We start from the raw sequence: 14,939 nt of genomic DNA, 5'->3' as shown, positions 1-14,939 counted from the left end.
TCTAAATTATTAAAACATTAATAAAGTATGGTTTCTATTTTTGGCAAAATAGCTAATCTAGGTGCAAATTGAAAACTATCAAGTTTCTGCTTACATTTATTGCATATTGTCAAATATAAACTTTGTCATGGATAAGTGCAATTAGAAATTCTTTTAAATATATCAGGGAAAATCTTTCAGGTTTTAACAGTTCATTTTAGTTAATAGAGCTAAAAATAGCTTAGCACAAAAATATTATTTTTGATTACAATATCTAATATTTTAAGTGATTTCAAATAACCAGAAAAATTTCACTAAACTGTGCAGAGTCATACATTCATTGAATAATGTCATAGGGGCTGGAAATAGACATGTCTACCTGCTGAGACCAGAAACAGGCCCTTCTGCCACTGACCATATCACATCCAGTTACACTAATCCTAATTCTATTTTTAATACAATTCTGAATACTTGTATAATAGTCAACTTCTTAAGTTTAAGAAACTTTATTGAAAAACTTTTAAAACTACAAGTCCCCTTATGTCCAAAAGAACTAGCTTAAACTTTAAAATGGATTTGAATCATTCAAACTATAATTAAAAGGAACTCCTGAAGGTAATTAATTTGATCTGCAAACATCATTAATATTGTGATCGCTGCCTGCTTCTAATTTGTTTTAGATTTTTGAAAACTCTGTTCACTTACACTTGCTTGAAATTACATAATGTTTTGTATTGGCTTGACAGATTTCAGAAACAAAGAGGAAAAGTACAGCATAGTAGAAATCCTATCCTTCTGCTATGCAATGGGATTTGTCTCACTAAAATTTAAGTCAATGCTCAATTTATTTCCACACCATTTGAGGATCAAATCTGAAGATCTAAGATCTACATGAACAGCAATTTAAGCCAAATCCTTAAATATTAATATTGCATAACTGAGCTGGAATACTGGGGTCAAGTACTTTTCCACCTTCACATACTTAATCCAAGGGCCTTTTAATTATACTTGAGACAATTCTCCATAAGAACATAAGACATTGGAGTAGGATTAGGCCATTCGGCTCATTTAGTCTGCTCCACCATTTCATAATGGGTGATCCGTTACCCTGTCAACCCCATTCTCCTTCCTTCTCCCCATATCCTCTCACATCCTAACTAATCAAGAATCGATCAAACTCCACCTTCAATACACGAAGTGACCTGGTCTCCACAGCTGCCTGTGCCAAGGAGTTCCACAGAGTCACCATCCTCTGGCTAAAGAAATTCCTCATCCCTGTTCTAAATGGACGTCCCACTATTTTGAGACTGTGCCCTCTGGTCCTAGACTCCTCCACCAAATGAGGCATCCTCCTCCTCACATTCGCTCCATCAAGGCCTTTCAACATTCGATAGGTTTCAATGAGAATCCCCCTCATTCTTCTGAATTCCAGCACATACAGACCCAGAGCCTTCAATCACTGCTCATATGAGAACTCTTTCGTTCCCATGAACCTCCTTTGAATCCTCTCCAATGTCAGCACATCCTTTCTTAAATAAAGGGCTCAAAATTGCTCAAAATTGCCTGGTGCAGCATCAGCATTACATCTTTGCTTTTATATTCTAGTCCTCTTGAAATGAGTTTTTCATTGCAGTTGCCTTCCTCACCACCAACTCAACCTGCAAATTATCCTCACAAACACGAGGAAATCTGCAGATGCTGGAAATTCAAGCAACACACACAAAATGCTGGTGGAACGCAGCAGGCCAGGCAGCATCTATAGGAAGAGGTACAGTCGATGTTTCGGGCAGAGACCCTTCGTCCTAAGGGTCTTGGCCCGAAACGTCAACTGTACCTCTTCCTATAGATGCTGCCTGTCCTGCTGCGTTCCACCAGCATTTTAGGTGTGCTGCAAATTAACCTAAACGGAATGCCCTTTTAGAAAATAGTCTATGCTTTTATTCCTTCTACTAAAGTGCATGACCAGACCCTTCCCTAGACCATATTTCATCTGCCTCTTTGCCCATTCTCCTAATTTGTCTAAGTCCTTCTGCAATCCTTGCTTTTATATTCTAGTCCTCTTGAAATGAATGCTAACATTGCAGTTGCTTTCTTCACCACCGACTCAACCTGCAAATTAATCTTTAGGGTCTTCTGCACAAGGGCTCCCAAGTCCCTTTGCAGCTCAGATTTTTGGATTTTCTCCCCATTTAGAAAATAGTTTGCATATTTATTCCTTCTACCAAAGTGCATGACCATGCATTTTCCAACATTGTATTTCAGTTGCCACTTCCTTGCCCATTCTCCTAATCTGTCTAAATCCTATTCAACCTTCCTGTTTCCGCAACACTACCGGCCCCTCCACCAATCTTCATATCATCTGCAAACTTGGCCATAAGGCCATCAATTCTGTCATCCAAATCATTGACACACGACATAAAAAGAAGCAGTCCCAAATTATGGAACACCACAAGTCACCAGCAGCCGATCTAAAAAGGATGTCTTTATTCCCACCCTTTGCCTCCTGCCAATTAGCCAATGCTCTATCCATGCTAGTATCTTTCCTGTAATATCATGGGCTCATATCTTTTTTTAGCAGTATCATGTGCAGCGCCTTGTGAATGGCCTTTTGAAAATCCAATTATACAAAATACACTGATTCTCCTTTGTCTATCCGGCTGGTTATTTTTTCAAATGAATTCCAATAGATTTTTCAAGCAAGATTTTCTCTTAAAGGAGCCATGCTGACTTTGGCCTATTTTGTCATGTGCCTCCAAGTACCATGAAACCTCATCCTTAACAATCAATTCCAATATCTTGTCAACCACTGAAATTAGGCTAACTGGCCTATAATTTCTGTTCTTCTGCCTTCCTCCCTTCTTGAAGAGTGAAAGAGATTCGTAATTTTCCAGTCCTCTGGGACCATGCCAGAATCTGTTGATTCATGAAAGATCACCACAATTGCTTCAGCTACCATCTCCTTAGTAATAGCAACTGCACTCACTTCTGCTCCTTGACACTCTTGAACTTCTGGTATACTACTAGTGTTTTCCACAGTGAGGACTGATGCAAAATACTTATTCAGTTTGTTCAGCATTTCCTTGTCTCCTGCCACCACGTTATTATCTTTCTAGCATCATCTTCCAGCAGTCCAATATCTACTCTTATCTCTCTTTTACTCTTTATATATCTGAAAAACAGAGTGGTATCGTTTTTGATATTATTGGCTAGCTTACTTTCATATTTCATCTTTCCCCCCTTATGTTTTTTTCAGTTGCGTTTTGCTGATTTTTAAAATTTCCCAATCCACTAATTTCCCACTAATATTTGCTCTATTATATGCCCTTCCTTTTGATTTTATGTTGGCTTTGACTTCCCTTGTTAGCCATGCTTTTAGAATATTCTCTCTTCTTCAGGATGTGTCTATCCTGCACTTTCCAAATTGGTCCCAGAAACTCCAGCTATTTCTGCTCTGCCATCTCCCTTCTAGTGTCCCCTTCCAAGCAATTTTGACCAGTTCCTCTTTCATGCCTCTGTAATTCCCTTTACTCCATTACAATACTGATACATCTGACTTTAGCTTCTCTGTCTCAAACTGCAGGGTGAATTCTATTATAGTATGATCACTACCTCCTAAGGGTTCCTTTATCTTAGGCTCCCTATTCATATTCAGTTCATTACATAACACCCAATCCATAATTGCTGATCCCCTAGTGGGCTCAATGGCAAGCAGCTCCAAAAAGCCAACTTGGAGGCATTTAATAAAGTCTCTCTCCTGGGATCCAGCATCAATTTAATTTTCCCAAACTACCTGCTTATTGAAAACCCCCATGACTAACGTATGACTGCATTTTTGACGTTTTATCTGTCACCAGGCTGTAATTTGTAGACCACATCCTGGCTACCGTTCAGAGGCCTGTAAATAACTCTCATCAGGGTCTTCTTACTCTTGCAGTTTCTTAACTCTACCCACAAGAATTCTACATCTTCTGATCCTATGTCACCTCTTCCTAAAGAAATAATTTCATTTTTTTTTTAACCAGAAGAGCCACTCTTCCTCCTCTGCCTACCTCCCTGTCCTTTTGATAGAGTATGTATCTTGAATATTAAGCAGCCAACTACAACTGTCTTTCAGCCATGACTCCGTGATACCCACATCATACCTTCCAATCTCTACCTGCATTACAAGATTATCTACCTTTTCTCATATACTGTGTACATTCAAATATAACACCTTCAGTCCTATATCTGTCACCATTTTCAATTTTGTTCCCCTTTTATACTGCAACCCATCCCACTGACTGCTATTTTGCCCTATCATCTGCCTGCCCTTAATGATAGTCTCACTATACACTACCTCTGCTTGTAAACCAACATCCCTATAATCAGCTCTATCACTTTGGTTCCTGTCCTGATGCCAAATTAATTTAAACCTTCCCCAACAGTTCTAGCAAGCCTGCCTGAAAGGATATTGGTTCCCCTCAGGTTCAAGTGCAGCCCGTCCCTTTTGTACAGGTCATACCTTCCCCAGAAGAGAACACAATGACCAAAACATCGGAAGCCCTGCCCCCTACACCAGTTCGTCAGCCACGCAGTCATCTGCCAAATCATCCGATTCTTCCCCTCACTGGTGCATGCACAGACAGCAATCCAGGGATTGTTACTCCGGAGGTCCTGCTTTTCAGCTTTCTACCTAGCCCCCCTACATTCTCTCTTTATGACCTCCTCTCTTTTGCTTCCTAAATTATTGGTACCAATATATGCCAAGACATCTGTCTGCTCACTCTCCCCCTTTAGAATGTCATGGACATGATTCTCAATAATTAATTATTGACATTTATATTATTGATATTAATTATAGATAATTAAAAATAAATAATAAAAGATGAACACAGTGAGCATTCACAGAATATTTGGCTTTAGGGCACCACAACAAAGCCTACTACTTACCCTCCAATTGTGTTGGGCAAAACATTTAGCTGGTTGTCATCGACCTTCAGTGTTGTTAGTTTTTTCAATAATCCTTATAAGTAGAAAAGATGAGAATTCAATATTCCATAAAAGACAACCAAGTTCATAATCAGTTAAGTCCACAGAATATATACCTAATAAGGCTGAGCAATATAATATTAATACATTGATTTTTGCTCTGCAACAGCCATGCATTCTAATCCATTGATCAATGTTTTTTAAAATAAATCATCAAACAAATTCTTTGATGTTCTGCTCAAAATTGGGAAGAACATGAATGCTCCTCAACTTTACTGAGAAGTTAAGCTGACCTTTTCAGACTAGTCTTGGCTCATCATGCTATTCAATTACAATTTTAATGTTCATTTTGAGTATGGAACACTTGATCAGGTTGGTCCCTCTCTACGAAGATTGCCGTAGGTACATATATTGGCTATTCTTTACTGAGACAACCCAGAGGGAGCCTATGTAGATAAGGGCGTAGTGATTCACAACCACACCAAAAGAATGAAGTTGAGAAAAGAGGCAATGTATTCTGCACACCAAGGCTCCTGAATCAGAGATGAAAAGATGAAGACTAGACACAGTCAAAAATCACCACTAGAATTGTTTCCCTTCCAACAGGTATGCAAAATAAAATGAAATTCTAGGAACTCATTTAATTCAACACAACTCAAAACATATATCACATATCCAAACACAACATCTGAACTATTGTAATCATTTCACAGTAGGCTTTTGGCATTATTATTCTCCTTTATCCTGCAAGATCAAGTGACTTATACCAGACAATTGTCCCAATTGACCACAGGGAAACACTTCATATCTCAAAGCTTCATGAGGCTGAAAAACAGCTTCATCTTCACGGTAATCATTGGGTGCAATTTCAAAAGAAAAAGAGACTGTCACAGAATATTAAACAGCTCTTTGTGGATGCAATGAGCAAGGTGGTTAAAGGATGGATACCCAAAAGACAATTGATAACATGTTACATGAATGCTTACTGCACGATAAAGAGCTGATAATGTTGGTGGCTGCAGATACAGAATTGGCTAACCAACAGAAAATAGAGAACAGAGATAAATGGGACCTATTTATATAGGTCAGCTATATAAGACCTTAGTTAGACCCCAGTTGGAGTACTGTGTTCAGTTCTGGCCACCTCACTACAGGAAGGATGTGGATACTATAGAGAGAGTGCAGAAGAGATTTATAAGGATATTGCCTGGATTAGAGAGCATGCCTTCTGAGAATAGGTTGAGTGAACTTGGTGACAGAGGATGAGAGGTGACCTGATAGAGGTGTATAAGGTGATGAGAGGCATTGAACTTTTCTCCCCAGAGGTTTTTTCCCCAGGGCTGAAATGGCTAACACATAGTCTTAAGGTGCTTGGAAGTAGGTATAGAGCAGATGTTTTTCACACAGAGAGTGGTGGGTGTGCGGATAGCACTGTCAGTGAAGGTGGTAGAGGCAGATACAACAGGGTCTTTTAAGAGACTCTTAGATAGGTATATGGAGCTTAGAAAAATAGAGGGCAATGCCGTAGGGAAATTTTAGGCAGGTGCTAGAGTAGTTTACATGGTCGGCACAACATTGTGGGCAGAAGGGCCTGTAATGTGCTGTAGATTTCTATGTTTCTATGTATCACGATAGTAAGCAGTTGCCAGTGTGATGCACAGAAATTGAAGTTGTGAGCTTCAATTATTTACGACATAACTGCTTTAGATGAATGGGTCTATTGAATTGTCACTTGATCTTATGATGATGCAATGACAGATGCATCATTTTTAGGAGGTGATAAAAAGTCTGTAGAGAGATAATATGTTCAGTAAATGAGAAAAAAATGGCAAAACGAAATTCTCCATTTGATATGAAGGAAAGAAAAGTGACAGGATAAATGTAGAGAGGATATTTCCCACTGCGGGGATTCTGAAATTAAGTCACATAGTTCTATAATAAAATATAACTATTCTTCCAGAATAGAGTTATAAAGTTATAAGAGTTATAAGTCATAGAGTTATAAAGAAATACAGGCTCTTTGGCTCAATGACTCCATGCTGATGACAATGCCTCCTGTTCTCCTTCCCACCCCCAGGTAGTCCCAATTTCCTGCATCTTGCCCACATTCCTCTAAACCCCACCCCTCCATGTACCTACCCGAGGGTTTCTTAAATGACACTATTGTACCTGCCTCAATCATTTCCTCTGGCAGCTCATTCCAACGACTCACCACACTCTGCGTGAAAAAGTTGCCCCTCAGGTCCTTTTATATCTCTGCCCTTTCTCCCTCAACCAATGCCCTACCCAATAGGAAAGACTGTTACCACCCACTTTATCTTTGCCGCAGATAGTTTTAAACACTTTTATATGGTTGCCCCTCATTCCCCTATGTTCCAAGGAATAAAGAACTAGCCTGGCCAACCTCTCCCAATAACTCAGGCCTTCCAATCCCTGAATCTTCCTCATAAAGCTCTCTGCTCTTTTAGGAGTTTAAACACACCATAGGCTGACCAAAACTGTACACAGTACTCCAAGTGTGACCTCACTAACAACTTGTACAACTGCAACCTAATGTTCTAGCTCCTGTACTCAACACCCTGACTGATGAAAGCCAGTATACTAAAAGACGTTTGCACCACCCTGTCTAACTGTGATGCTGTTTTCAACAGGCTATGCACTTGTACTCCTATGTCCCTCTATATCCACTGCATTCCCTAGTGCCCAACTAACCAAATGCATGAGCTTGCACTTAGACTATGACCATGGATGTAGGAGTAAAATTAGGCTATTGGCTCATCGAGTCTACTCCACTATTTAGCACAGGTGATTTACTATCCTTCTGAACTCCATTCTCCTGCCTTTTTCCCATAATCTTTGATGCCCTGATTAATCAAGAACCAATCAACCGCTACCTTAAATATACCCAGGGAATTGGCCCGCACAGCCACCTGTAGCAATGAATTCCATAAATTCACCACCTTCTGGCTAAGGAAATTTTTCCTCATCTCTGTTCTAAATTCTGAGGCAGTGCCCTCTGGTCCTAGCCTCCCCCATTATAGGAAACATCCTCTCCTCATACACTCTATCTAGACCTTCCAATATTCAATAGGTTTCAATGAGATGCCCCCTCATTCTTCTAAACACCAGCATTGTACAGGCCCAGAGAAATCAAGCACTCCTCAAACATTAACCCTTTCATTCTTGAGATAATTCTCATGAGCCTCCTCTGGACTTCCTCCAATGCCAGCACAGCTTTTCTTAGATAAGGGACTCAAAACTGCTCACACTACTCCGTGCTGTCCGACCAATGCCTTATAAAGCCTCAGCATTAAATCCTTGTTATTGTATTCTTGTCTTTTTGAATGAATGCGAATATCTCATTTGCTTTCCTTATCACCCATTCAACTTGCAAGTTAACCTTTAGGGAATCCTACACAAGGGCTCATAAATCCTTTTGCACCTCTGATTTTTGAATTATCTCCCCATTTAGAAAAGGTCCATGCCTTTATTCCTTCTCCCAAAATGCATGACCATGTACTTTCCTACACTGTATTCCGTCTTCCACTTCTTTGCCTGTTGCCCCCAATCTGTCTAAGTCCTTCTGCAGACACCCTGCTTCCTCAACACTACCTGCCCCTCCACCTATCTCCATATCATCCACAAACTTGGCCACAAAGCCAACAATTCCTTCATCCAAGTCATTGAAATATAACATGAAAAACAGTCTCAACAGTAACCCTTGCGGAACACTGCTAGTCACTGGCAGCCAACCAAAAAAGGACCCCTTTATCCTGCCCATCGGCCAATCTTCTATCCATGCTAGTACCTTTCCCATAGTACCAGCAGCCTCATGTGCAACACCTTGTCAAAGGCCTTCTGAAAATCTATAGAAATGACTTCCACTGACTCTCCTTTGTCTATCCTGCCTATTATTTTGTCAAAGAATTCCAACAGATTTGTCCCTTTAAGGAAACGATTCTGACTCTGGCCTATTTTATAATGTGCCTCCATGAAATCCAAAACCTTGTCCTTAATAACAGACTGCATCTTTCCAACTAACCTTCTGCCTCACTCCTCTCTTAAAGAGTAGAGTGACATTTGCAATTTTTCAGTCCTCAGGAACCATTGCAGAATCTAGTGATTATTGAAATATCATTTCTAATACCTCAACAATCTCTTCAGCTACCTCTTTCAGAACCCTGGGGTATAGTCTATCTGGTCCAGGCAACTTAACTATCTTCACAATTTTCAGCTTCCCAAATACCTTCTTCTTAGAAATAGGAATGACACTCACCTCTGCCCCCTGACCTCTAGCATTTCTGGTATCCTGCTAATGCTTTCCACAGTGATGAGAAATGCAAAATACTTTTTCGGTTCGTCAGTCATTTCTTTGTCCTCCGTTACTAACTCTCCAGTGTTATTTTCCAGCGGTCTGATATCGACTCTCATCTTTCTTTTACTCCTTATAGATCTGAAAAAATATTTTGTCTGCTCTTTTATATTATTGGCAAGCTTCCCTTCGTATTTCATCTTTCCTATCTTTATGGCTTTTTTAGGTCTTTTATGGCTCTTATTGGTACTAAAATCTGTTTCCTACACCTCAGTCGACTTCCCTAAATATCTCACCCTAAACCTATGCTCCCTAGCTTTGCACTGCTCCAATTCTGATGCTAATGATAAAGCAAACACTTCTGCAGGAGCCTCTAAAATTTTTTCTCTAACTGTCCTCTCCACCATTGAGCACATCTACATAGAGCGCTATCCCAAGAAAGCAGCATCCATGATAGGGACCCCCACTACCCAGGTCATGCTCTCTTCTCGCTGCTACCATCAGGAAGAAGGCACAGTTATCACCCCTCAACCATCAGGCTCTTGAACCGGTGGAACAACTTCACTCAACTTCATGTTGTCCCATCACTGAACTGTTCCCAAAACCAGTGGACTCACTTTCAAGGACTCTTCATCTCATGTTCTTGATATTTATTGTTTATTTATTTATGATGACTATTTTCTTCTGTATTTGCACAACTTGCTGTCTTTTACACATTGTGTGGTTGTCCATCCTGTTAGTGGAGTCATTCATTGATTCTATTGTGGTCTTGGATTTACTGAATATGCCTGCCGGTAAATAAACCTCAGTGTTGTTATGTGATGACATACATGTACTTTGACAATAAATTCACCTTGAACTTTGAACAAATTCTGAGGATGCCCTCGGTCAGGACCTGGGGATCTACCCACTTGAATGCGCTGTAAGGCTGCAAATACCTCCTCCCTGGTAATATGAATTTTCTCCAAAACATCACCACTTGTTTTCCTTATCTCATGAGCAACCATGGTTTTTCTTCTCAGTACACATCAAGGAGAAATATTCATTAATAATCCTACCCATCTCCCGCAGCTCAAGACATGGACAACCCAGCTGATCTCTAAGGGGACCTACTCTCAACTTAGGCCTCCTTTTACTCTTAATGCATCTATAGAACCTCTTGATATTTTCTGTAAACTTGCCTACCAGGTCCAAACGATATCCTCTCTTTGCCCTTCTGACTTCCTTCTTGAGTGAGTTCTTAATCATTTTATAGTCATCAAGGGATTCACTCATTCCTGACTACTTCCTTCTTTTCCTCAACAGAGCCTAAATATCTGCCAGTCTGCTTTCTCTAAACTTGCCAGATTTACTCTTCACCCTCACAGGAACATGCTGCTCAGACTCTTAATAGCATACTGTTGAGCGCCCCCCACATGCCATGCATTCCTTTCCCTTCAGGTAGCCTTATCCAATTGAACTTTGCTAAATTCTGCTTAAATCCCCTGCTAGAGTTTACGGCTCTAACCTGTGGACTTGTCCTATCTTTTCCCATTACTGTCCTAAAACTAATAAATTATGGTCACTCGAGCTAAAGTGCTCCCTGACTTGCCTTGCCTCGCTCACCTAAGAAGAGGTCCAGTATTGCATCCTCCTGAGTTAGGCCCTCTGCCATTGAAGAGGGTTCGGAGGAAGTTCACAAGGATGATTCTGGGAATGAAAGGATTATCATATGAAGAACGTTTGATGGTTCTAGGCCTGTACTTGCTAGAAGAATGTGGGGGGCGGTGAGGGGTTGCCTATGAGATAGCTTTTTAGAGTAGCTTGCGCTGGAGCCTACCAGGCTCTTAGAAAGGGTGTTGTGTAATAACTGAGATCTTATTAGGGAGTTTAACATAAAGGAACCCTTAGGAGACAGTGATCATAATATGATTGAATTCATACTGCAGTTTGAGAGGGAGAAGCACAAGTCGCATGTATTAGTATCACAATGGAATAAAGGGAATTACAGAGGCATGAGAGAGGAGCTCCAGGTGAATTGGAGGAGGATACTGGCGGAGATGATGGCAGAGCAAAGATGGCTGAAATTTCTGGGAGCAGTTCACAAGGCACAGCATAGATATGTCCCACAGAAGAAGCAGTTCTCAAATGGCAGGAGTAGGCAAGATGACTGACAAGGGAAGTTGAGAACTGCATAAAAGCCAAGGAAAGTGCATATAAGATAGCAAAAGTGAGCGGAAAGTTGGATGACTGGGAAGCTTTTAAAATCCACTAAAAGGTAACTAAAAAAAAGCTATAAGTAGGGAAAAGATGAAACGTGGGAGCAAACTAACCGATACTACAAAGCAGGATACTAAAAGATTTTTCAATTATATAAAGAGTAAAAGGGAGGTGAGAATTGATATTGGACAACTGGAAAATGATGCTGGAGAGGTAGTAATGGGGGACAAAGAAATGACAGAAGAACTTAATGAGTACTTTTCATCAGTCTTCACTGTGGAAGAAATTGGCAGTGTGCTGGAGGTCCAAGAGTGTCATGGAGCAGGAGTGAGTACCACTGCTATTACAAAGGAAAAAGTGCTAGGCAAACTCAAGGGTGGATAGGTCACCTGAACCAGATGGACTTCATTTCAGAGTCCTGAGAGAGGTTGCTAAAGTGATAACGGATGCATTGATCATGATCTTTCTAGAATCACTTTATTCTGGCATGATCCCAGAGGACTAGAAAATTGAAAATGTCACCCCACTCTTTAAAAAGGGAGGAAGGCATAAGAAAGGAAATTATAGGCCAGTTAGCCTCACCTCAGTGGTTGGGAAAGTGTTATGAAGGATGAGGTTTTGAGGTACTTGGAGACTAATGATAAAATAAATCAAAGTCAACATGGTTTCTGTAAAGGGAAATCTTGCCTGACAAATCTGTTAGAGATTTCTGAGGAAGTGAGGAGAAGAAAAAAGGAGAGGCATTTACTTAGATTTTCAGAAGGCATTCGATAAAGTGCCACGCAAGGGGCTGCTTAACAAGATCCAATGGCATTACATGAAGGATACTGGCATGGATAGAGGAATGGCTAACAGGTAGGAAGCAGCGAGTGGGAATAAAGGGAGCCTTTTCTGGTAGGTGGCCAGTGCCTAGTGGTTTTCCCAGGGGTCAGTTTTGGGACCGCTACTTCTCACATTGTTTGTTGGTGACTTAGATAATGGAATTCATGGCTTTGTGGCAACGTTTGTGGATGATATGAAGACAGGTGGAGGGGTAGGTAGTGCTGAGGAAGCAATGTGATTGCAGCAGGACCTAGACAAATTGGAAGAAAGGGCAAAAAAGTGGCAGATGGAATACCGTGTTGGGAAATGTATGATAATACACTTTGGTAAAGGGAACGATAGTGCAGATAATTATCTAAAAGGGAAGAAAATTCAAACATCAGACTCCCAGAAGGTTAATTTATAGGTTGAGTCTGTGGTAAAGGTGACAAATGCAATGTTGGCATTTACTTCAAGGAGAATAGAATATAAAAGCAAGGAAATAATGCTGAGGCTTTATAAGACACAAGTCAGGCTGTATTTGGAGTGCTGTTAACACCTTTGGGCCTCATATATCAGAAAAGATGTGCTGGCATTGGAGAGTATTCAGAGGAGGTTCACAAGGATGACTCCGGGAATGAAAGGGTTATCATATAGAAAACCTACAGCACAATACAGGCCCTTCAGCCCACAAAGTTGAGCCGAACCTTAGAAATTACTAGGGTTACCCATAGCTCTCTATTTTATTAAGCTCCACGTACCTATCCAAAAGGCTCTTAAAAGACCCTATCGCATCCGCCTCCACCACCATTGCCGGCAGTCCATTCCACGCACTCACCACTCTCTGAGTAAAAAACTTACCCCTGACATCTCCTCTGTACCTACTCCCCAGTACCTTTAACCTGTGCCCACTTGTGGCAGCCATTTCAGCCCTGGGAAAACGCCTTTGACTATCCACACGATCATCATCTTATACACTCTATCAGGTCACCTCTCATCCTCCGTCACTCCAAGGAGAAAAGACCGAGTTCACTCAACCTGTTTTCAAAAGGCACGCTCCCCAATCCAGGCAACATCCTTGTAAATCTCCTCTGCACCCTTTCTATGGTTTCCACATCCTTCCTGTAGTGAGGTGACCAGAACTGAGCGCAGTACTCCAAGTGGGGTCTGACCAGGGTCCTATATCATTGCAATATTACCTCTCGGCCCCTAAACTCACTCCCACGATTAATGAAGGCCAATGCACTGTATGCGTTCTTAACCACAGAGTCAACCTGCGCAGCTGCTTTGAGCGTCCGATGGACTAGGACCCCAAGACCCCTCTATCCTCCACAATGCCAAGAGTCTTACCATTAATACTATATTCTGCCATTATATATGACCTACCAAAATGAACCACTTCACACTTATCTGGGTTGAACTCCATCTGCCACTTCTCAGCCCAGTTTTACATCCCATCAACGTCCCGCTGAAACCTCTGACAGCCCTCCACACTATCCACAACACCCTTCCTTTGTGTCATCAGCAAACTTACTAACCCATCCCTCCACTTCCTCATCCAAGTCATTTATAAAAATCACGAAGAGTAAGGGTCCCAGAACAGGTCCCTGAGGCACACCATTGGTCACTGACCTCCATGCAGAATATGACTCGTTTACAACCACTCACTGTACTCACTGGAATTTAGAAGAATGAGGGGGGAAATCACATTGAAACCTTTTGAATGTTGAAAGGCCAAGAGAGAGTAGATGTGGAAAGGATGTATCCCATGGTTGGGGGAGTCTAGGACAAGAGGGCACCGCCTTAGGATAGAGGGGTGTCCATTTAAAACAGAGATGCAGAGTAATTTCTTTAGCCAGAGAGTGGTGAATTTGTGGAATTTGTTACCACAGGCAGCTGTGGAGCCAAGTTATTGGGTGTATTTAAGGCAGATATTGATAAGTTCTTCATTGGCTATGGCATCAAAGGTTACAGGTAAAAGGCCGGGGTTTGGGGCTGAGGAGGGGGAGAAAAGGATCAACCATGATTGAATGGTGGAGCAGACTCGATGGGCTAAATTGCCAAATTTTGCTCCTCTGTTTTACGGTCTTATGGTCTGTATATTGACTCAGGAAGCTTTCCAGGACAAATATCATAAATTCCACCCACCCAGGCCCTTTAAAGCTCTGGGTGGCCCAGTGACTACCAGAAAAATTGAAATATATTAGATTCCAACTATGAGCAATTTTTCTACACACTTGCTCCTCAGGTTCCCACTGACTATTGGGAGGTCTATGATACAGCCCCAATAGAGTGACCCTCCCCTTCTGGTTTCTAAGATCTATCCATATGGCCTCACTGGACAAATCCCCAAGAAAGACATCTTTAAGTACTGCTGTTACATCTTCCTTATCAAAAAGGCAACATGCACTCCCCGTTTACCAGTATCTCTGTCATGGTTGAAGTATCTGTAACCCGGAACAGTGGGTTGCCAGTCGTGCCTTTCTTTCAGTCATGTTTCGGTTATGGCTATAACAAGCCAGTTCCCATAGCCAAACCACACTCTTGGTTCAGCTGCCTTGCCTGTTGAGCTACTTGCTTTAAAATAAATGCAGTTTAACTGAGTATTCTTTTCCTTCCCGTTACTGTGCCCCTGCCGAGTGAGTTCAGGTTGCTTAACTTTATGACTTGCCTCTACTCA

At 41.2% G+C, this 14,939-nt stretch overlaps 1 protein-coding gene across 19 annotated transcripts in view; it reads right to left on the bottom strand.

The window, feature by feature from the left end:
- The window catches only part of lrrc7 (leucine rich repeat containing 7), a 661,225-nt gene that overhangs the window by 133,975 nt on the left and 512,311 nt on the right, over nt 1-14,939 (bottom strand). For all 19 annotated transcript variants that reach the window (XM_063064200.1, XM_063064198.1, XM_063064201.1 and 16 more), the window contains one exon: nt 4,909-4,981. In XM_063064200.1, coding sequence (XP_062920270.1) covers nt 4,909-4,981 — 73 coding nt within the window. The remainder of the gene's footprint in view (nt 1-4,908; nt 4,982-14,939) is intronic.

The sequence above is a fragment of the Mobula hypostoma genome, chromosome 12, assembly GCF_963921235.1.
Source record: "Mobula hypostoma chromosome 12, sMobHyp1.1, whole genome shotgun sequence".
Classification (NCBI taxonomy): Eukaryota; Metazoa; Chordata; class Chondrichthyes; order Myliobatiformes; family Myliobatidae; genus Mobula; species Mobula hypostoma.
Note: the sequence above shows the minus strand (reverse complement) of the source record. Positions and strands in the feature narration are given on the sequence as shown.